This window comes from Oryzias latipes, chromosome 12 (assembly GCF_002234675.1).
Source record: "Oryzias latipes chromosome 12, ASM223467v1".
NCBI classification, from domain to species: domain Eukaryota; kingdom Metazoa; phylum Chordata; class Actinopteri; order Beloniformes; family Adrianichthyidae; genus Oryzias; species Oryzias latipes.
The window spans coordinates 1,403,245-1,426,680 of NC_019870.2; the positions used below are offsets into that span (position 1 = coordinate 1,403,245).

At 43.8% G+C, this 23,436-nt stretch overlaps 1 protein-coding gene across 1 annotated transcript; it reads right to left on the minus strand.

Annotated features, from left to right (window-relative positions):
- Positions 1 to 2,314: 2,314 nt before the first annotated feature.
- Positions 2,315 to 22,684, minus strand: ptpn11 (protein tyrosine phosphatase, non-receptor type 11). The gene is made up of 16 exons (XM_023960606.1): positions 22,403 to 22,684; positions 18,523 to 18,645; positions 15,268 to 15,462; positions 15,005 to 15,197; positions 12,695 to 12,814; positions 12,059 to 12,172; positions 10,154 to 10,250; positions 9,998 to 10,077; positions 9,758 to 9,916; positions 7,500 to 7,631; positions 7,273 to 7,427; positions 7,133 to 7,200; positions 5,135 to 5,286; positions 4,939 to 5,057; positions 4,761 to 4,866; positions 2,315 to 3,869 (listed from the first exon to the last, which is right to left on the minus strand). Exons 1-15 carry the CDS (start codon positions 22,414 to 22,416, stop codon positions 4,797 to 4,799), a joined length of 1,791 nt encoding a protein of 596 aa, XP_023816374.1. The 5' UTR covers positions 22,417 to 22,684; the 3' UTR covers positions 2,315 to 3,869; positions 4,761 to 4,796.
- Between the last annotated feature and the right edge of the window lie 752 nt (positions 22,685 to 23,436).

Below are 23,436 nucleotides of genomic sequence, written 5' to 3' on the forward strand. Positions count from 1 at the left end.
TAATAAACTTTAAAATGTTTGCACTCAGAATCTGCCCTTTCCAAGGAGCAGCAACTCTCCACAAGCAGTTTCTAAATAGCTTGTAAAGATCCCCCCCTATTTGGTCAGGCTTTTCAATGGGGGGGCTGCAAAACACTCAATAAACTTTTAATATATTTATTAATCCCATAAAAGCAGTTTCTAAATAGCTTGTAAATAGGATTAACAAATACTAATAAATGTCTTTATAAGCATCTTAATACCACATTACTCATGCTTGTTAATGTCTTATAAGTAGTTTATTAAGGAATATGTTAATACATTTATAAACAGCTTATTTAAACTTGTAAGTCAGTTGTAAGACATTCACAAATACTAATTCATGTACTTATAAGCAGCTTCCATTACTAGTGCTTGTTATTATTTTATAAATTGTTTATAAAGGACTCTTATTATAAAGCGTCACTGAAATTTCCCAGAAGTCTCTGCAAAAAACCAGTTTGTAACAATGCTCACCGGATCGGCGACTATAACCTCCTGATTTTGGCAAAATATCATATTCATAAGAAAAAGAGGAAACAATATGAGTGGAATTTCCTGTGTTTTAAAAATGAAGTCAGGCTGTATTTATCCTCATTAAATGTATTCAGAACTCAAATCATTTGATTGATGACATTTGTAAATCTGCTACAGGTTTTTTTTTGTATTGAAATATAATTATTACAAAACTCTCACAAACACAACCACACAATGATACAAGACACATATACAGCTGATCTGTAGCAGATTTACAAATGTCGTCAATCAAATGATTTGAGTTCTGAATACATTTAATGAGGATAAATACAGCCTGACTTCATTTTTAAAACACAGGAAATTCCACCGATCTTTCTTCCACTTTTTTTATGAATATGATATTTTGCCAAAATCAGGAGGATGTTCACTGATTTTGTCTCTTTTGAATCATGTATACAAAACAAAACATCTCTTTCTGTGAATTGGATGAGGTTCATTCTTTGACTAAGCCAGTTATGAAAATCTGTCCAGAATCCTTGGATCTCTGGTTGTTTCTGTATGACAGAAATCACACGGATCAACCTCAAAGCCAAATCTACACCTCGTCTCTGCTGATGGGTAATAATGGTTTATTATTTTGAGCTGCATTTCTTTCATTTTGGGGACCACTGTCCATTTTATGAATGTCCATAGTTGAGCACCTGATGTGACTGACAGGTGTCTCAGTTCATTTATGTTTCACTTTTCTGTTACAGTCATGGTTTAATTTACATTTAAATGATTTGTTTAGGTATTTGTTATAACATTTTTTCACTAAGTTTAATTCTCCTATTACTAAATTTGTCAGTTTAATCTGAACATTTGAAGACAACATTGTATTTTTCATTAGATGTATTAAAGCAATTGGAATTTTCCCTGCAGGTTTTCTGAAATTCTTTGGTTGAACATTAAATATCATATTTGAAGTGAAGAATTTCTCCATTTGAATCAAGAGCATCACTGCTACAGAATGATTACAGATCTAAGCTCCAGAATGTTGACTGCTTTGAAGTTTAATTTATGCTGAAAGTTTTTTTATATTTTTATATATGTATACAGGTTTTTGTGAAGAGCTGTATCATTGTGTGGTTGTGTCTGCGATAGTTTTGCAATGATTTTATATCAATAAATATATATATATATATTGCCAAATATAGACCACAATGCATTGCATCGGAACAATTTTTGCCAAAAAAATGTATTTACATTTTTTTTTTTAAATGAACCATCAATGTTTTTATTTCCAGAAGACAGTGGAATTATAAATAATCCTCACAAATTAATGTTCATATTAATTACAATTTAACTTTGTGGAATCGATGACGTCACATCAGCAGTTTTAAAAACAAACTAGTGAGCGTCGAGTCTGAACTGCTTCAATTAAAGTTCAGGGCTCTACATAGTTTTTTAGTCTTAGGGGAATTCAGACACAGAATCTGATTCTACATTTTTTGTCACATTGATGCCCGTTAGTTTTTAGGTTTTAAAGATGTCCAGCTGTAGTTGTTTTAAAGCGCTTTTGGTGTCCATGCGTCATACATGTCCCTCACTTACTCTCCTTCTTTGTGTTTTGCTCAGATCTTTTTTTGACACTTTATGAATCTAAATCTGATTTCAACCATGAGGCCGTTTCAGATGCAGATCCTCAAAGACGCCGTCATCATCCTGAAAGCTGCAGGCGTGGCGTCTCCTGGTCTGTAGTGTGTGTGTGTGCATTTGTTGTGTGTGTGTTAAACCTCACTTGTTCTGTTTGAACCACAGAGGAGGACGGACGGCGGCGTGGTGAGCCATGATCCTTTATTTTTACAGATGTTAACAGGGTGAACTGCATTGAAAGTCATATAATACACCTCTGAAGCTGTGAGAGCGCCCCCCCTCCCCCCCCCCGTGGCATGGGGGGGGCGCCGCATGATAAATTGGCATATAGATATGTTTTAGTACATTCTCCCGCCCTGCTGAACGTTAAAAAATAGAGACGGCGCCGTGATCCCGGTTCAGGGTTTGTGTTCACATTAAGGAGTGCCGCCGCTCCACACAGGCAGGCGTGTGCACCGAAGGCACGTCTAGACCGCGTTCATGATGGTTAAGGGGCGTGGCACAGAGCACGGCGGGACTGGGGGGGTGAAGCGGCCGCCGACAGGAAGCAGGCCATGAAAACAGAACCTGGATGAGAGCTGCAGCACCACCAGACGGCAAGCCGGACACAGACGGCGAGCCGGACACAGACGGCGAGCCGGACACAGACGGCGAGCCGGACACAGACTGAGGCCACGTAAGGTGGTGGGGGCTGGAGGTCAAGGAGTAGCTGGAGATTTAAAAAAAACAAAAACACTTTGATTTCAAGCTAAATGTCAAAGAAAAACCCCAAGTTTGAGTTCAAAAGCGCTCCACAGAGTTCTGGATCTCATAAATTCTGGATCCACAGAGTTCTGGATCCATTGATGCTGCCGTTTGGCTCCAGACTGAAATGGCAGAAACAGGATCGTAACTTTGGGCTAAAACAAAAAGAACCTCTGCTTCTTTTCCGGGTCGGCGTCGGCCCGTCTTCACGCTCATCTCCAGTTTAGTTCCGAAGTTCTGCACCGGTTTCCTTTAGTGTCATTTCTTCGTCAGGCTCCGTGTGATGACAGGTCGATCCGACAGCAGCAGACGGATGAGTTTGTGGAAAACCACCTGATCCAGGTGAGCTCCAGCAGCAGCCAATACCAGCACATGGCGTTCAGAGGGGGCGGGGCTAGCAAGGGTTTCCTGGTGGGGTGGGGGGACTGTGCACTTAAAAAAATCTGTGTCTAAAGACAAAACACAACAGCCCCCTCCCGCAGTAATGCTAAGTGAAGTGGGGGTACACCCCGCTTTAAGGCGGTTCTGAACCGAAGGCGCAGCTTTAAGGGCTCTGAGAACGGGTCGGGTTTCTGTCAAGAACCGGATTTGAGCAGAAACTGGATCTCGTCTCCAGGCTGAAGGCTGAGCTCAGAGACAGGGGGGGGGGGGTTAGTTTGGCACGGGACCTTCTCCATACTCAGTTAATGCAGGAAAAAATAAGCAAGGGGGGGTGGGGGGTTAGTGAGGTTAGTTGCCGGCCGGCGGCCCCCACCGGCGGTGATTCCAAAAACCAAACCCCGGCTGCTTTCAGGTTTGGGTTCGTTAAGGATTCTCAGATGATCACAGTGGTTTCCAATTCAACTGGGGGGGGGGGGGGGGGGGTGGGGAATGAGCGAGAGCAGGATGACGACCCCCCCCAGTCCTCCTCAAGTCCAGCCTCCCCCGTGGTTGGGTCCCCCCCGTCGTTCCACGTCGTCACTGTCAAGGTGTGGTTGGCGAACAGTATGGAGATCCTGGGGGGGGAAACCAGGCGGGGTTAGAGCAGAGAAACCGGAGCTCCGCCCACTCCGCCCTCCTTCCACCACAGGAAGTGACTCTTCCTGCACGAACATTTCTCCTGTTTTCAACATTTCCACCTTAAATAATGGCAGACGTCCCTGCAGAGGGTTTCTGTCTCCTGCTAATCAACGGTTGCCAGGCAACCGGCTCTTCATCTGTCCTCTTCAGAGACATTCATCATCCTCCTGCTAGGTATAGAAATGATGCAGGTTTGGAGGAGAAGTTAGCAGATTTGCAACGTTTTTCACTTCAAATCATCCTGTTTTCTAGAATGTCAGGAATGCTGCCATGTGCTGCAAAAACAGCACAGAAAACGTGACAAAGAACCTTTTTTTGTTTTTGGGGACATTTTTACTCCAAAAGACTCAGATTTGTTCAACTTTATTCGGTTTTTTATTTTTAATTTCTGTTTCAACAGACCTGGGATCCTTTTTTTAAATATCCAGCTTTATCATATTTAAAATGCTTCGTTTGAAACAACAAAGCTCAATTGTTCATAATGAACAAAAAGATCGCTTTATGGATTCAAACCTTTGGCTTTGTGCCGTTAGCGCCTGAAAGGCTGAGCGGGAGCCAACGGAGATTCACACCTTTCCTGTTTTACTTTGAAGTTCTTGTTCTGTTGAACTCCTTTTCATTTGTATAAATGTGAGAGCTCTAGAATCATTTCAGGAGTTCAGGAATACTAATGTCATTTTTAAACTGTTTTTCTCTAAGAATCTCGAAAACCCTGGCAGTAACTGAATCCTCCAGGTGGGTACAGAAATGGAGCCGATGGAGCTCGTCTCCACGCTCCTGGCCTCCCACAGAGCCAGCCTGCTCCAGCCTGTGGGAGGGGCGTTCACCTGGATGAGGGGGGGCCCCGGGGTCGCGGGCGGCTCTCATCTGAAGCTCTTCTGCTGCTGCATCAGGCCCACGTTCTCGTAGACTCTGGAGCTGTCGTCCCTCATCCTGACAAACCCAAACACACGTGAGCGGCGAGGAGACGCCCAAGACGCGGGAGTTCGTGCCGACGCCACTCACTCTGTGCAGGTGGGGGTGGGGAGGGGGGTGCAGGGGGTCAGGGGGCCCTGCTCTCCAGCGGTCAGGTCGGACAGCGAGTACTTGATGTTGGTGTACTCCCGTCCTTTGATCTTGCTTTTCTGCAGAGAGGAGGAGGAGGAGGGGGGTCGGCGTCCGGGACGGAACGGCGAAGGAACGGCGACAGCCCGACGCTCACCTGCTCCTCCTCGATGCGCCGCTGCAGCGTCTCGATGTAGTGCTTGACCGCCATGTAGATGAAGCGGTACTGCGCCTCCGTCTGCACCATCCCCGAGCGCTTGGAGCGGACCATCTGGATGGTCTTCGGCACGTCCATGTCGCAGTCCACGCCTGCAGGGGCAAAGGTCAAAAAGGCCTCAGAGATGCTCAAGGCTTCAACACCCAGAGCTCCACATGTGTCCGTCAATACCGTCTCTTTAGCAGAAACACGACAGTTCAGAGAAAAGGTTTAAAAAGATTTTTTTTCTCTTGATAAAAATCCATTTCAGAAACTACATTTACTCTCTGAAAAGTATATTTTCTAAATTCTCTCAACTTACAGAATCTGTTACTAAATACTTTTTTGCCTCACTATAAAAAAATAGTGAAATCAAATGTTAAAGTCTAAGTTCAAGACAAAAAAAATTAACTACATTTACAGTAAAGTCACAGTTAAACCAAAGTCAAGAAGATTAAAAGTAAATATAAAAGTTACAATTTCATCAAAATAAAGTCACCGTAAATTTAAACCAATTTGAATAAGTACCAGTAAAGTAGAAATAAATACAAATAAAAAGAGGGGAAAACTAAAGTAAAGTAATCTTTAAGTTCAGTCAAAGCTAACAAAGTTACATGAAGGTAAATGTAAAGATGACAAAGTATAGTTACATGAAAAAAAAGTAAATGTAAAGGAAAAGTAAAGAAGTAAGTTAAATAAAGTTAAATTATAGTAAAACAAAGTAAAAGTATAGTAATACTTCTGTTAAAGTAAAGCAAAGGTTAATATAAAGTAAAAGCAGAGTAAAACTTGATCCAATAAAAGCCGAATCCCACTTAAAGTAGAGTAGAGTAGAGCAGAGTAGAGCAGACCAGACCAGAGCAGAGCAGAGTAGAGTAGAGCAGAGTACAGTAGAGTAAAGTAGAGTAAAATAGAGTACAGTACAGTACAGTACAGTAAAGTAGAGCAGAGCAGAGCAGAGTAGAGTAGAGTAGAGTAGAGCAGAGTAGAGTAGAGTAGAGCAGAGTAGAGTACAGTACAGTAGAGTAAAGTAGAGCAGAGCAGAGTAGAATAGAGCAGAGCAGAGTAGAGCAGAGTAGAGTAGAGCAGAGTAGAGTAGAGTAGAGCAGAGTAGAGTAGAGTAGAGTAAAATAGAGTACAGTACAGTAGAGTAAAGTAGAGCAGAGCAGAGTAGAATAGAGCAGAGCAGAGTAGAGCAGAGTAGAGCAGAGTAGAGTAAAGTAGAGTAAAATAGAGTAAAATAGAGTAAATTACAGTACAGTAAAGTAGAGCAGAGTAGAGTAGAGTAGAGTAAAATAGAGTACAGTACAGTACAGTAAAGTAGAGCAGAGCAGAGTAGAGTAGAGTAGAACAGAGTAGAGCAGAGTAGAGTAAAGTAAAATAGAGTACAGTACAGTAGAGTAAAGTGGAGCAGAGCAGAGTAGAGTAGAGTAAAATAGAGTACAGTACAGTAGAGTAAAGTAAAGTAGAGCAGAGCAGAGTAGAGTAGAGTAAAATAGAGTACAGCACAGTAGAGTAAAGTAGAGCAGAGCAGAGCAGAGTAGAGTACAGTAAAATAGAGTACAGTACAGTACAGTAGAGTAAAGTAGAGCAGAGCAGAGTAGAGTAAAATAGAGTACAGTACAGTAAAGTAGAGCAGAGCAGAGTAGAGTAGAGTAAAATAGAGTACAGTACAGTAGAGTAAAGTAGAGCAAAGCAGAGCAGAGTAGAGTAAAATAGAGTACAGTACAGTAGAGTAAAGTAGAGCAGAGTAGAGTAGAGTAGAGTACAGTAGAGCAGAGTAGAGTAGAGTAGAGTAGAGTAGAGTAGAGCAGGGCAGAGCAGAGCAGAGCAGAGCAGAGCAGAGTAGAGTAGAGTAGAGCAGAGTCCAGCCTGTGCTGGTTGGTTTTACTGTTTTACTGCAGACGTGCAGAACGTTCTTCAGCCCGGTCCGGGTTCTGGAGGATCTGCAGGACTCACCTTTTTCTCGGATCACGTCTATCAGGATGTCGATGACGATGAAGGTTCCGGTCCGACCGATCCCCGCGCTGAGGACAGAAGCAGAGCGGCTGAGCGGCTGCTGCCGTGCGTCGGCCGTCCGGCGCCGCCGCTGCCGTTACCTGCAGTGGACCACGATGGGCCCGGCGTCCGCGATGCTCTCCTGCTTCAGGTTGACCTCCTCTAGGAAGTCCAGGACTCCGCCCGGGTCGGTGGGGACCCCGTGGTCCGGCCAGGCCCTGAAGTGGTACTGCCACACCGTGCGTTCCGTGTTTCCCTGAAAAAAGCGTCAATCCCGATGAGGGTTTCTGGGAAGACGGTGGCGGCGAATTCCGTCCGAGCCGCTCACCTGCCCCACTTTGGAGAGTTTGAGCTCTCGAAGGATGTAGTCGTGCGCGGACGTCTCCCTCACGTTGCGGACCCGCATGGCGCCGTACTCTTTCAGCGCCGACATGTCGGGCCAGTACTTCACACACTTACTCTGTCAGAGACACACAGTTATTCTCTCTGCTCGCTTCTGAGCGGCGAGGAAGAGAAGCAGAGGGACGTCAGACAAACCCAGATTGAGGCAGATTAGAGAGGAAACAGTCCTGGGGCCTGTTTCAGAAAGGAGGTTCGACCAACTCTGAGGATAAACTTGAACTCTGAGTTGGTCAATCGGGAGATTAACAACTCTGAGTTTTCTGTTTCAGAGAAGCTGATCGGAGTTAGGTCAATCACCTCTGAGTGGACTGATTCAGAGTTAAGCGTGCGCACCGCGACTATAAGAAGCCATTATCAATGGAGCGCAGATATCATGAGTCACCATGGCAACCGTGAAAAAAAGAGGTTTGCGTATTTTTCTCCAGCTGAACTTGACGTGCTGCTGCAGAGTTACAGTGAATATGAGCACATATTCCAGAAGAAAAGCAACACCGCTGCATCTGCAAAACAGAGACAGTTAGCGTGGGAAACATAGCTGCTCAAGTTAATGCCTAAGTTTGCATTTAAATCATTGTTATAAAATATTGGCTGTAATAACTTTCTAAATAGCGTAAGGAGTGAAATAAAAAATGGCGATATTTAGGTTTACTTTTGAAGTGTTATTCCTGGTGTAAATGCATGAAATGCTGCATAGTGTACAGAACCAATCTGGGGGGGGGGGATGCATTTAACGTCGGTAATGTTTAGAGGACTTTTTTGTTAACCTTCCCCTCTTGCAAACGTTGGTCAGTTTAATATTAATACATGCAATTTTTTTTTTTGTGTGTTTTTAAAAGTGAACTTTTGTCTACTGTTGAACCTTTCGCTGCGCGAAGACTTCTATTTTCTTTTCTCTCGTCTTTCCGACCGACCGTGGTCAGAAGCGCAGGGGAGATTTCCTTCAGGGCTGAAGGGAATTCTCCTTCGGGGTTCACTTCCCGTTGGAAACCCTCAACCTCCAGAGCGGATTAAGAATGACTCCAAAACAGTTATTCTGGGAATGACACCTTCTCTTTATTTAACTAAGTGCTCCGTCCTCCGAACACACAATATATACCACGCACACACCTCCGCTCCGCTCCGTGCTCACCCCCCCCCCCCCCCATCTGCACCTGCACTCGCCCCTCCCCTTGTCTCTCGTGGATCGCACCCCGCTCAGCACACACACACTGCAACACTACCCTTGTATTGATCAAGTGGTATAGGTTTATATGGGATTAAGAAAGTAAGCAGTGCTAGCAAATTGTGTTTCCAAAAAGTAATTGTTACATTAATCTAATTCAATGTCCCTGATTTCATTTTCATGTAGATGCAATCCTGCAGGAATTAAAAGAACATGGCAGCAGCTAAAAATGAAAAAAAAATCGAGTCTTCTCAAAATCCTCGTACGAGGTAAATGTAATTCTCTATGAATTAATGCAGCCTCCTCGTCTATTGGGTCCTCCAAAAAAGAACAAGCCATTCTTGTCACTTAGACCGTCTCTGTGTGACGGACATGTGGACAATGAAGGTTAAAGCGAAAAATACCGCTTCGTCTTTAAAAAGGGGAGGGGACCGGCAGAAACCTTGAGTTTAGAGAATAAAACCTGCTCCCGACCAGGTTAGGTTCACAGCATAAGTAACCATGGATACTGACTCCGAGTAAAAGTTACCTCTCTTTCAGAAACGGGTTTGACTTACTCTGCTTTCTCTGGTTTAACAAACCTCCCATTCTGAAACGGAAAACCCAGGGTTTCCCTGATTTCAGGGTTAACGCACTCAGAGTTTACACTTAACCTCCTTTCTGAAACAGGCCCCTGGAGTCAGACATTTGTTTGGATTCAGTCAAACAAACTCAGATTATCTAAAACCCTTCAATGATTAGAAAGAAGTTTAATACAAAAAGGAGTTTTTAGAATGAAAAAAGCATATTTACGGTACAGACCAAAAGTTTGGACACACTGAATGAGAAGCTGTGAATGTACTGTATATGCTCAGTTTTATATAGATATTATACTTATATATATTGATATATTCCACAAAGGAATTCAAAGGGGAAGAAAGGAAAACGGTCAGATCACATTGGTCAAAAAAAGCTGAAAGCCTCCAAAAGATTTTGCTAAAAAGAAGCGATAAATGTATGGAAGACTTGTCGGCGGCCCTCACCTTTCCTCGTTCCACCTCTTTGGTTGTCATGACGATGACCCGCGAGTTCTCCTGAAACACCATCCTCCAGAAGTCACTGATGGTGTTCTGCAGGCAGCCCTGAGTGGCGATGTAGCTCTTCTTCAGCTTGTGGCTGTTGCACTTGGCGTCCAGCTCCGGCTGCAAACCGGCAGAACCAGAAGCTGCACAAACCCGAGCGCAAACGGACCCGCAGAGCCGGACGGCGAGAGGGAGGCTCACCATGATGATGTTGGCGTTGATGTAGTCCGAGCCGGGCTCGTTGGGGTCCCCGTCGTTCAGCACCACCCGCGTGTGGTCGACTGCAAACACAAACGGCAGATGAGAAGAGGGCGGGGTCGAGCGGCCTGGAGTGGCGGCGGCGCCGGGGGCTCTCACAGGGCAGGATGTTCTTGTAGCGGTTCTTGTTCTTGTTCTCCGCCCTCTGTCCCTCTTTGCGGCTGTACAGCAGTTTACACTCCTGCTGCTGCAACGTCTGCATGCAGAGAAAAGAGGAAACTCCAGGTTCAGATCTGCTTCTGGACACAGCTTTAGCGGCGTTTGGCAGAAAACGCCGACACAAACGTGAAGCTGCACGTTCATGTAAACACAAATTCTATTATTCTATTTTATTCATCATAGCCGCTTTTTCAACAACTGTAGTTTATTGAGGACGTTATTCCAAATATCTGTACACGTCTATACACTCAAAAAAATTGGATGAACTCAATTTAATTGTGGGCAGGATTTCCATCCAATAAATATGAGTCGCACCAAATCAAAAAAATTCCTCCATGTAATGAAATATAATCGAGTTAGTCGAACTCAATTTTATCAAGAAGACAAAGCAAAAAACATGGTGTGACACTATTCTGGAAGGTAGAACCTCCACATGCAGACAGACTGATCCACTGAGCCGACTCTCCTGTGGCCTCAGGCATCCAACACTATAAAGACAGAATCATTTTCTACATAAATGAGGTTTGTCGTCTTTGATCTTACTGGGAGAAACCCAGTTGAATCCATTCCAAGCCACAGTACCTTTTTTACGTGGAAAAACACGAACAAAAGTTCAAAGGATTTGAAGGACCAAAAGTCATGGCAGGCATTAGACGAAAGAGCTGAACGTTTTAATAGTTGAATGGTTAAAATAGGTGAAAAATTGTAGCCGTAAAACGGCGGAAGATACTATAAGAAGAATAAATAAAGAGAAAGAGGAAAACAGCATCCAACCAATTAAAGAATAGAATCACAGAAGAAATGATTTTGCAGAAGGTGCAGTCTGCACATGTGCACAGCATGCCCCCTAATTATGAATTTATTTATTCAATACTGGAGTTTATAGGTGAAACTATTAATACATTTTATGTTAGGTCAATTAAATATAGATACATATTTTTAAAATAAATATATTTAAATAAAACAAACGGCATTTACTTGTGTTGTTACATGAAAGAGGGTTTGAATCCCTTTTTTGAGTGTAGTTTTTTCCCAAATACTTTGTTTTTTTTAAAAGTAAATTCAGAAAATGATGAAGTGACATTTCTGCACAGCAATCACTCCTCATGGTTATTGATCTGTTAGAATAACACAAAGACTGCTGCCCCTAAAGCCAAAACTACACTTCTTCTTCTTCAGGTGATTGAAGCTGAACTTCTGGAAAAAAACACAGGAAACCGGCTCCATCTGCTTTCAAAATAAAAGTCTTCTGACATGATGAGGACTTCCCCTCTGGCTCCCCAGACTGCTGACATTGCAGGGACGTTTGGAGCTGTAGGGGTGTCTGAAAGTGTTTCTTTGAGGAGGAGCCGCAGTGACCCACGGCTGGGTATTCCTCTGCCGGTGGGGGGGGTCCGCGTCTCGCTGGCACGCCAGGAAAAAGGCTTTTCTTTAGGCGGGTGTGCTCTGAAGCACAGAGGTTCATGACTAAATGTAAGTATTGGCTTCCATGACAACGTTTTAAAGTTATAAACCACTGTATTATGGCAGCTACACGCCAGCGGGGGAGACCGGCGACCGTTGATGATGTCATGGAGTGGTAGTCATGTCCGGATTTTCCATAACCGTCTTGGAGGGATAAATGTCGGGGTAGGGGATGAATTCAGATTCAGCCTAAACGTTGGAGGAATGTCTTTTGAGTTCCAGTACAAACACTCATCAAGCACATCAGAAAGATCCTTCATGATTCTGACCGTTAAACGTGCTGCTGCCGCCGCTGAGGTTACGGTGGGATTTCAGAGTAAAAGCACGCTCCCTGTGCCTTCAGAGTAAAAGCAGGTTGCTCCTCTTTCTCAGACCACTCACCTCAAACTCCTCCCAGAAGCCCTGCTTCACCTTGTCCGTGGCCTCGGCCAGCTTGCTGAGCTCACGGACGCGGCTTTCGATCTCCGCTGCGTTGATGCGCGTCGTGTTGAGCGGCTGCAGACCACAGCAGAAAACATTTAGTGCAAAGGTCGCTCCTGAAGGTCAAGACGGCGCCACATTAGAACATGAAGACATTACGGAACAGACAGGAAGAGATTATAGACATGTTTCATGCAAACGGTGAACAGAAACTTGGTGTTTACAGACTTTTATATATTTATTTGAAAGATAATTGGCTGGTTTCTTCAGACGAGTGTCAACGACAGGAAAGAATCCTCTGATCCATGTCGACACACGGTGTTAACATGCAAACCAAATGTCCCGCCACAGGGAAGGTGTGCAGGAATGCCTTCTTTCCATCCATTTAAATGTAAATACATCTACTTTCTAAAGTTTATAGGTTTTTTTTGTTGAATTTGAATGTTTTTCTTTAAACAAACGGAGGCAGGAAAAGGACAAACACTCTGCATTAACGCAGACATAAACCCAAGCTTCTCTCACGTGGAACCAATCCAGCTGTTTATTCTATTGTTTCCACGGAAACCCCTCGGGGGGGGCGGCGTGAGACTCCCAGACCTGTTTGAGCTGCAGCACGGTGCCCAGCGTTTCCACCATGGGGTTCTTCTTGTAGTGCTCCACCAGGTCCGTGAGGGAGTCGAACTTCTCCCCTCCGCCCACGTCGTACTTCAGGTCGTGCTGGAAGAGCGTGACAGTGAACACGTGCACGCGGCAGCAACACCCGCCTGACTGCATGTCACCTTCCTAAAGGCAGCCTGGATGGAGGCCGGTCTCCATGGCAACCGTCCAGCTTGCTGACAGGCAGATAAACACGTGCAGATGTTTAGACCCAGAGCAAATGAATGAAGAGACTTTTGGAGGGAAACGAAACGGTAAAAAGAAATATTCCTGCTTTAGATCAGAACGATTTAAAATTTAAAGTAGCGAACAAGCTCTGGGAATCCTTTAGACGGAGAATGACGGTTGTGATCCTCCAGTGGAGTTCAGTTTGGATGAAAAAACAGAAAATAAGGTTTTCTGCAAAAGATGGTTGGTTTATGAGCAAAATGGTCTGAAAATGTGGCCGCCGCCACGATTATTAATGTGATACGGAGTAGTTTGCTATTACAGACACCAGCAGAATTCACCCAGACTGCTACAAATAAAAAAAAGTCACTGCAGCTTCACCTACAGGCCTGCATTTCTCCTCCATTTGTTCATCGAGCGGCAGCGTTTAAAAAGCACAGCAGTAGCTGCGTTTCCATTGCCTCTGAAAATGCGCAATTGGATTTGCGATAACAAATTTGCCGAAAAGAAACAAGAAAAAAACCTCACACTTATCTCAAAAAGGTTTTTGCGCTTGGAGAAAGTGGTTTTTGAGGCATTTCAAATGTTTCCCAAAACTGCAATGGAAAGATTTTCTCCTAATTAAACGAGTCCGTGACCACCAACCGGATGGCGATGCTCTTCTTGGTAGGAACTGGCGGGCGGGGGCGCTGCGCAGCGGGCGCCACCAGAGGTCCCACAGCGTCACACGGATGATCAAACGTTAAGCGTCTCATGTGGAATTGTTGGATCCACAGCTCCTCTGGAAAACCAAAAATGGCTTCATCTGTAGCCCCTCCCACATTCAGGCCGATTGACACTTCAAAGCGATCAGTCATCCCACCACTCGCATCCACAGTCGCGCGGTCTGCTTCACGCCACTGTTGCTTGGATTTGGTTACGACCATCTGCGAGGACGGCGTTGAACTTCTGAGGGGCCTTTCTACTTTTCACACAACGCCATCGTCTCCGGGTTTTTAATAACACCAACGGCTTCCTGCTCGTTCACGTGCTGCGTCTACCAGCGGGTGTCGTCACCGGCGGGTGTCACATTCTGCAGCGTCTGGGGCGATGATGATGAGCGCTAGCGCCGTGGTAGAAATTTGAATGGATCTGCTGTCAATCAAAGCATCGTTCACATCCGTCGCAGAGTTTTTGAACGACTTATCGTGTGACTTGCTTTGTGTTTATACGCATAATTAGGGTTTAATGGAAACAGTGTGATTGGGAACTCGTGTTTTCGACATTTTGATAGAATTTTGATAACGTTTTGAGCATTTGTGTGATGGAAACACAGCTAATGCCCTCAAAACCAGTCTCTGGCTTCTCCCATCGTTGACTTCCACAGGTTGACCTTTGACCTCTCCCAGATTTCACCGCGCACAGATCCAAATACCTAACTACTAAAAGACTTGCTAGTTTTCTGGATTTTAAAGCAATTCTGAGGCCAAAAAAGCCAAAAAAGATGTCAGAAATAAAAACAGAACAAACATTTTACTCTATGAATTCTCGGTGTTCTGATGATGAAACCTGGATGGTTTACAAAATTACAATAAAATTCCATATTTTCACATGAAAATCCTTCACACACAATGCATTCTGGTCTATATTCGCCAATCTGGTGATCACCAATGCAGAGATTTGAGGGACTTTTCTAAGATTTTTAGAATAGTAGATCCGGTGAAGGAATTCGGTCACAACTCGGGCCTTTAGGATAACTGAGCATCATGGCGTCATGGCGTGCTGCTAAATGACCCGATTCAGTCATGAATCTCTCCAAACAGCCTTTAGTCCAAACGGCTTCTGCACTCAGGGGAAAAAATCATTTCTAGAAGCAAAACATCAAATAGGGGAAAAAGCTTCTGAAGAAAAACCGTTGATCGGTTTGAAAAAGTGAGAAATGATTTCAGCTCAATTCCTCATTATTCATTTGGAATTATTAAACGGCTATAGGTTTCAATGACTGGCATTGAGAAAACAAACGTCCCTGTTTATCCCGAATCTCCCTCTCAGATCCTTCCGTCTACACGTCACGATGGCGGCGGTAAAGGCGTCCCTGCTCACCTGGCAGCGGATCATGACGTGGGTGACCTTGGGCTTGCCGTCGCTGCTGTCCGTCTTGTCGTCGCCGGTCCGGACGGACAGAACGAAGTCGCCCGGGTGGCTCTGGCTCTCCCTCACCAGGAAGCTGCCGTTCTTGCCCTTCTCCGTCAGCAGCTTCTCCGCCTCTCTGCCCGACAGGTGACCGTGGAACCACCTGCAGGCGCAGCGAGCAGCTCGTCAGCTGAACCCGGACGCCCGACGGGCCGCCCCCGCCCGGCGCTCACCTCTCCGACGTGGGGTCGGCACAGTTGAGCGGGTACTTGAGCTCGATGACGTCTCCGTTCTTCTCCTTCAGCTGCCCGTGGTGCTCCATGTAGTACTGCACCAGCTCCGCCAGCGTGGCGAACTTCTCCCCGCCGTACAGGTCGTAGAAGTCTCCCGTGTTCTGGATCTTGATGTGGGTGACGGCGCCATTTCGCCTGGAAAAAGCAGAATTCCTGTTTTCAGGTCGGTTCCACACAGACTCTCCCTGTAACAAACACTTGGACGTCGACTCAGGAGGGATCAAACTAAACGGATCCTTTCTGCTGAGTTTCTGTTTGTTCCACTGGAAAAGTTTCCAACTTCTTTACAGGTGAAAATTCTCTAAAATGTAGTTTTCTTTCCAACTCTACTACGCATACAAGACCTTTCAAAATAAAAGAAGCCATAAACAAAACGAGTCAGACAGAAGAAAATGATTCAGTTCTATTTCAAGAGAACAAATCCTTTCCTCTCAGTCATATTGCTGTGATCTGAAGTATTAGAAAGCTCTTTTTTCCATCAGCACAATTTAGTTTTTGTCGTGTTTTAGGTTAAAAAAGTCCACATTTGTAGAAATTTACATATAAAATATTAAGATAAATGAAACCTCCGAAAACGAGCGGCATAACGGCGCCTCCGTCACCCACTTTTGACCCCCCCACTGACTGAGTGGCTGCTGCACGCCCCTCTCTCTCCCATTCTGCCCCCTGCCTCTCTGGTCAGAGGGGCATCAGACAAATTCATGGAAAAATAAAAACGTTTTTTTTAATCACCATTTGGCTTTCCGTGGCAACAGAGGGTTTTTGTTAACCCCGCCCACATTCCTAATATGGTTACGTCGTTTCATTTAGCTTCTATTGAATTTTCCCATCATTCCTGTAACGCTGTTCTATAAATCATTCAACATTTTTTCTTCCCAGAGATGCTCAGAAGGTTAAGATCCAATACGTAGATGGACCCTAATCCAAAGGAGTGCAGGTCTGCAGCTGGCACTAAAGGGGATTTTCTAATCATACTGTGACATGACGGCCTCTTCCCAAGGTCAAAGGTCAAGTCCAGGACGCAAATATTAGAGTCATTTTATCGTCACATTAGCAAATAAATAAACAACAAACTTGGTTTTTTTATACCTTTTTGCTTCTCAGTGAAAAACAAATCGTGAACTAATAAATTATAAATAATTATAAAACATTGTAGTGATTTATTAGAGATGAATGATGGTTCAAATCTTTTGAGTGTTAGTTGTTCAGTGCCCCCGTCTGACAGCAGAGGACACCTCCCATCTGTCTTCACCGTTCTTGAACCTTCTCCAGCTGCAGGTGCCCTCAAACCGTCACCGGAGCGGCCTGGTTTCCTCTTTTAGGTCTCCGGCAGACAGCAGACGCCGCCATCTGAGTCACTGCGAGTGACCGGCAGGAAGTGCGAAAGCAGAAGCTGAGCAGGTCTGGAGGAGACAGACGCGTCTTCCTCTGAACGCCAGGAACCTGCAGGTTTTCAGAACCCAGAAGCTTTACGGCCCTGAAAGGTGTCTGCCGTCTGCGGACGCGGCGTCCAGCCTGGCGGCACATGCTCTGCTTTTTGCTCTGCTTTTAGCCGCAGCTCCTGCGTGAACATCTGCTGGAGGCCGTGTGTGTTAGCTTAGGTTTGTTTACCTGCCTGCTGCTCCTGGAAACAAACCGCCGACACTAAAGACCAGGAGGCTCCAGGTTTAGCTTCAAGTGGATCATTTCTCTAAAAGTCTTAGATGATGAGCAAATCCCCTTTCCTGTGAAGCGAGCGCTGAAAATGATGAGCTGGAATGATCTGATAAACTTCCAGGCTTCTTGATAAATTATCTAAAGAAGTTCATCAGAGTTAAAAAGCTAAGTAGAAGAATACAAGACGGATAAAAGCTGCCAAAGGACACAAATACAGGTCAAAACATAGAAAAAATGCTTCAAAAAATTCATTTAATTTTATTTGACTTTGTTTCATAAATTAAAAAAAATCCCCAAATGTTAAACTGAAACAAGAAACCATATTAATATAATAAAAGCTAACTAAAATGCTATATATATCAAACCTCCCAAAATGAAATTTTGAAATCTTTAAATCCCATAAAATCAAAGTCGAAGAGAAAGAGGAAATGTTTGCTGGATCATTAAAAGTCTGAGTGTTATTTTTAAGTGGAAAGTTTGCTAAAGTTGTTTTGTCTGATTCCTTTTTATCCAGTAAAACATCTGACAATGTTTCCTTTTAACAGAGGCTTTTATTCTGAAACAGCTTCAGCGGAAAGAATCAAATCCGGATCAAGAGAACCCAGTGTCTGAATTTAAACTCACCATTTAGTGCACTGCAAAGACCCAAACTACAATTCCCAATTCAAGTGCTGTGGAAATTTCCCAGAAGTCTTTGCAAAACACCAGTGCGCATAAATGCTCAGTAGATTGTGAGTTTAGACCGCATTGCATCGCGTTTGTCTTTTGAAAAAATGTATGTGAATGTATTTTTCCTAAATCAGAACAGAGGGGATTCCTAAATGTAAAATGTTCTTTCAGAACACTAACAAAAACTAAATGAAATAGTAGTGAGCGTTAAAATCCAGAACGCTGTGGAGTTACGTGTTCGTTAATGAAAAAGAAATCAGGAAACATTGAAAAAACAACATTAGAAAAATAAATTTGAAAACTTGGATTTAAAAAGAAAAAGAAAACTGTCACTAAATAGAAAGATTATTTTCTAATATTTTTTCGTATCTCTCATTTACATTTTCAGTTCAGTTAACCCTGATTTTCTATGGGAGGCGGAGCTTTGAGCCTATTGGCTACCGGGACATGATTGACATCAGATAGCAAAGGTTGTGGTGATGTCATCAAATGACATTGTTTATCAGATTTAGGTTTTTTGTTCCAGTTTTCAGAATTTCTTTAAATTTAGAATCTTTCTTTTGAATTATTGCCGTTCCTTTGAGTGGAAAACTGTTTTTAAATATACTTTCAGGTTTTCCTTCACTTTGGCGGATCAGAGGCGTCCGACCAGCTTCGCTTTGGTTCGGTTTCCCTTTTTCATAAGGTTATGGATCAAACGGAGAAAAAGGTTTGAAAAACTCTGCTTGAGGTTAGTTTTCATTCAAAAAGAAACCCAAAACTCCTCGATTACTGCGGTTTTGTATTCCAGTCTTTTAAACGGTAAATCCAGCCCCAAACCGCAGCGGCTGAGCGTCTCCTTTGAGCGTCCGGCGTTTGGCGGTCACCTACCGCACCGACAGCGTGAAGTCTCCCGGGTTACTTTTGCTGGGCCTGGCCAAGAAGCTGCCGTCCACTCCTCGAGTCAGCAGGAGGTTTTCGGCCTCCACGCCCGTGATGTTGGGATGAAACCACCTGAGGAGGGGGGGGAAGCAGGTCAGACTCTCTGAAGAAACGGCGCTCGCGTCTGTATTGAACCGCACACACAGAATCAGAGGCATTGGTGGTGACGGGCGTCACGGAGAACCACGGCGTTCCTGGAAGGATTTAGTTCCAGCAGATTTTCATCAGAGTACGGAGGAAGAGTTTTACAACAGGAAGTCATTTTGCAGCTTTACGGCGGTACAGAAGCAAGCGGCACGTGTGACAGGACGGTGGTGACTTTCAGCAGCCGCTCTCCCAGAACAAACCAGAGGACAAAAACAGATCCGATTCAGTCAGAGAAGATCACCGTGTCACCGGATTCCTCCGGGAGAACCGGAGATCTTCACACCGTCTCACAACAAAAACAGCTGGAAGCTTCTTCAACAAGAGAACGCACAGATCCAGATGTTACCGGAGACAAGGATCAACCATGGACTGTATCACAGAACTGGACTGAGCGACATCATCCACTGGAAACGCTTCCCTTCCAACCCAATGAAGCCAATTCAGTCGCCATTTTGTCACTGTCGGAGCCAGACGGCGTCAGTACACGGCGACCGGTCCGACTCGGTCTGAGCCAACGTTTCTATGGCGACCACTCTCACCAATCAGGAGTGTTGGAAGGCCACACCCCTACCACCTGAAAGTGGGCTACACGACGTCTGTCAAAGCTGTCCCCATCAGGGATTAATAAAGTATCTTTCATTCATTCAAACATGTGGAACGTTGGGGCCAGCAGGCTCCGCCTACTTTTGTTGAGGCATCTGATTGGTCAGGTTATAACTTGAAGTACCAAATAAAATACCACGAAAACCCCATCAGCTGGACAACAGCGCCGGCGCTGACGGACGAGGAAAAAGGCCTGGCTTTCAAAACATGCACCTTACAGGAAGTTTGTTTTAAAAAAATCTGTGCTTTATTTAAAAAGTAGGGCTGAACGACGTGAGGAAAACTATAGGGATTAATATTGCGATGACATGAACAAATAGCAAAAGCACAACACACTAACACATCCTTTCCCTTTCACTGAAAGTTAACATCAATTATTCTGCAAACGCGACCATATAAGGCAGGCGTCTAACAATAAAGGGCTCCATCGCGTAAAATGCTCCGTTTGATTCTAGAAATATTCAAATCTGCGATGAATGAGGCTGTTTTAGCACGTGTTTAAACATTTATGGTAAACGCCATTAGCAGTTTACACCATCTTTGCCTATTTGCGTGTCGCATAGGCTGAGATCGTCATGACCGTCAATTGATGATCTATTTTGTGGGGCCTATAAAATATGGAGTAATATTTATGCCACGACGCAGATAAACTTTACCGTTTATCTGACAGTTTCATGAAATCAGCCATAAATTCACAAATCTGACTAAATAGGAAATAATCAATGCAAAATCAGAGGAAAAAGAAAGTGAATTATTTTTAAAATGATTAAAAATGACATTTTCTTAAATCAGAGAGACAAAATCGAGGGTAAACAGAGCTGGTAGCAGACGCCATGTTAGACAAATACGGTGATTTGATTGGTTAGAATCTGGACCAATCAGCAAATGTTTGATGGCAGCTTTGTCACGCTAAACTGAAACGTATAAGAGCAAAATCAAAGATAGGAAAAAAGCGAGATGAGTCACAACGCAAAACATTTGTGTCGCTAACGCATAAATATTTTTTTGAAAGCAAAATAAAATTGAAAGAAAAAAAATTAAAATTCCAAAAAAAAATTTTATGGCAGAATTTTTTTTGAAAAATCTAAAAGCAAATATTTAATATTTTCATTTGCAACTTAGAAAGTTTTGTTTGCAACGTGATGGCATAAATACCACTTCATGATAAAATAACTGCACAAAAATGATCTGATGATCAGAAAAACCAAACGTGAAAAAGAGGAAACCAGAACAACGCCGACCAACTGATCCATCAATAGCAGCAAACAATCTCAATAAATGGTCATTCCGCCGTGAGCAGAACACGCTCATACTGGACAGTCACCTGAAGACCAGGTTATCCTTTTCTTTGGAGAAATTCAAGGAGGATTTTGCAGGAAAAGGCCTCATTTCAGAGCCAAAGAATTCAGTCAAACAGTCTGAAAAATTTACCGATATCGCGATTCCAAGCTGTGCGATCTCCATATCGCAAAAGTCGGTGAAAAACGCAATAAATAGTAAACATTTTATGTGCTAAAACAATCTTATGGCAGCTTGAAGTATTTAACGAATCAAATCAATCCATTTATGCATTTGACCAATCAGATGGAGCTTTAATGTAGGTTGTTGCCCTCCTAATTAGACGAGGGTCGTTTGGAGAATAATTGAAGGTATTTTGACTCTAATTTAAGTTAAACTTATGCAGTGAAATGGAAATGTTTTTCTGGTTTTTTTATATTTGTTCATTTATCACAAGTTATATCACTAAAATTGCATTTTGCGAGTTTTCCTCATATCCTGCAGCCCCTGTCTGAATGAGAAGGATGGCTTCTGCATCCTCTCCAATTCATTTTTCATGTTTTCTACAGTTTGACTGGGTGTCTGCGTCTGGTCCCGTCTGCGTCTGCGTCTGGTCCCATCTGCGTCTGGTCCCGTCTGCGTCTGGTCCCGTCTGCGTCTGGTCCCGTCTGCGTCTGGTCCCGTCTGCGTCTGGTCCCGTCTGCGTCTGGTCCCGTCTGCGTCTGGTCCCGTCTGCGTCTGGTCCCGCCTGCGTCTGGTCCCGTCTGCGTCTGGTCCTGTCTGCGTCTGGTCCCGTCTCTGTCTGCGTCTGGTTCCGTCTGCGTCTGCGTCTGGTCCCGTCTGCGTTTCTGGCCTCCTCTCTGCACACGATCCGCCTCGTCTTTGCCTTTTTGACTAATGAAACTTTAAATAGATCATGTGCCTTCAACGCTAAACCTCACGCTGGTGTTTCAGCCAAACTTTCTTCCTGTTTGCTGATCAAAAACACTTTTTTTTTTTTGCTTGAGCAAAGGCCTGGCTGCGACGGCGCCTCTGCGGCCAGACGCTTCCGTCTTGTGGATGTTCTGTGGAATGTGTCAGATGAAGCAGACGGAAGGTTTTCCTCTTTCCTTTCTGTTGCTTCTCATCAAATCAGCTGAAACTCAACCAAAGATGCTCACAAGTCACTTTTTCCCAGCGAGTTGTGGTTAAAATGAGCCTCTTCTTAGACGCAAATTGCACGTTGAAAAACAAGCACAAGAAAACACATTTAGCTTTTCTGCACTAAAAGGTTGTTGTTGTTCTTTTGTCCCAGAGGTATAAATAAAAACCAAAAAAAGTGAGCATTGATCACAAGTCTCCCTGCATGAGAGACTCAAGTCTCTGCTGAAAACAGCTGGCAGGAAATCTATTTATGACTGAATTTGAAACTTCTTTATTTGGAAAAATGACCATTAAAGTGGTGAACTAACGCCGAATGTGCAGAAACAAACCAAAACACTGACATAAATCACATGTTATGGATTAAAGTAACTCTATGTTTAAAGTTATTCCCTGATTATTCGATCGTTTTCATAAACTTTTGTGAAAAACCTAAAGTTCCACCCCAGCAGAAATGCTGTCGACTCGTCCACTAAGTAACGGCTCCAGACGCCGGTGTGGAACTTCACTGAACGCCCGGACAACAGCGGCTCCTCTGCCCTCGGGCTGTTCCAGAACCGTCGGTCCGGTTGGGTTCGACTACCGAGCAGATCCGTGAATCTGGGTTCACTCCAACGTCCCTGCCTGCGCTTAAATTGTGTCCCAAACAAGCCTCTCTTACCTCCGAGATGTCATTTTTTTCCCCCTCCTCACTTCCTCGCTGGCAGCTAGCGCTAGCTTCAACTAGCTAGCTAGGGTTTCCGATCGTTCCCGCCTTGATCAATCAATAAAGTGCTTCATCGGTGAACAGAGAAACCCGATCACAACGGGCACTAGAAACTACTTAAGCATCCGCAGAAACGTGAATGGCCGTCCGCTTCGGGGGGAAATGTCCGTAGGCCTCGGTCCGGAGACTTCACGGCAACTATTGGACGTCACCAAACATGCGACAAAACAGAGAACGCGGATCTGGACACCTGGAGCTCCCGTTTCTCGACGCGCTTCGCCCTGGCGGAAGTAACCGGTTTGACGGGAAGAGCTCCCCTCAACCGGCATAAAGCGGGACATAAATTAAGCTAACCCCAAAGTCTTACTACGAGAGTACTTGCAGGATGTAATGCTAAAGTTTGTGTCTTGTTTTTGTTTTCTTATATACATATATTATTTTCCAGATCTTTTAAAAAAAACATCTGGAATATTATGACGACTTTTGAACGTCCAAATGTCACAATTCTATTTAAAAAAATACTTTTTTGGGAGGTTAAAACATTTTTCCATGATTTAAATCAGACACCATTATTATCCTTGCAAAGACAATAAGGTACACTTCTGAAATAAAATTATTTTATTTTACTCAATAAATTATAATTTGACGGAAGCTGTGCCAAAAATATTTGAATTGTCTTGCTTCTTAACCTTCAGAAAGTTTATTTTTATCCTTTTGTGAAGAAAGCAGCAATTTCACAAACTCCATATATTCAGTGAATCCTTAGATTTTACTGACAAAGATTCCAGCAATACGATAATTTATCCAAAAACGTTGATAGGTGGATTATTCCTGAAGCAAATAATCCCAGAACAATGTGTCTTAGTAAAATATATATATATATATATATATATATATATATATATATATATATATATATATATATATATATATATATATATATATTTATATGTACAGAGTTTTAAAACCAGTTTCCTTACTGTATCTTT

Excerpts from the sequence above, each read along its gene's own strand:
- ptpn11 (XM_023960606.1), bottom strand. Across the intron at positions 10,078-10,153 it reads CTACAAGAACATCCTGCCCT|TCGACCACACGCGGGTGGTG; the intron begins GTGAGAGCCCCC and ends TTGTGTTTGCAG. Across the intron at positions 5,058-5,134 it reads GGCGCATCGAGGAGGAGCAG|AAAAGCAAGATCAAAGGACG; the intron begins GTGAGCGTCGGG and ends TCCTCTCTGCAG.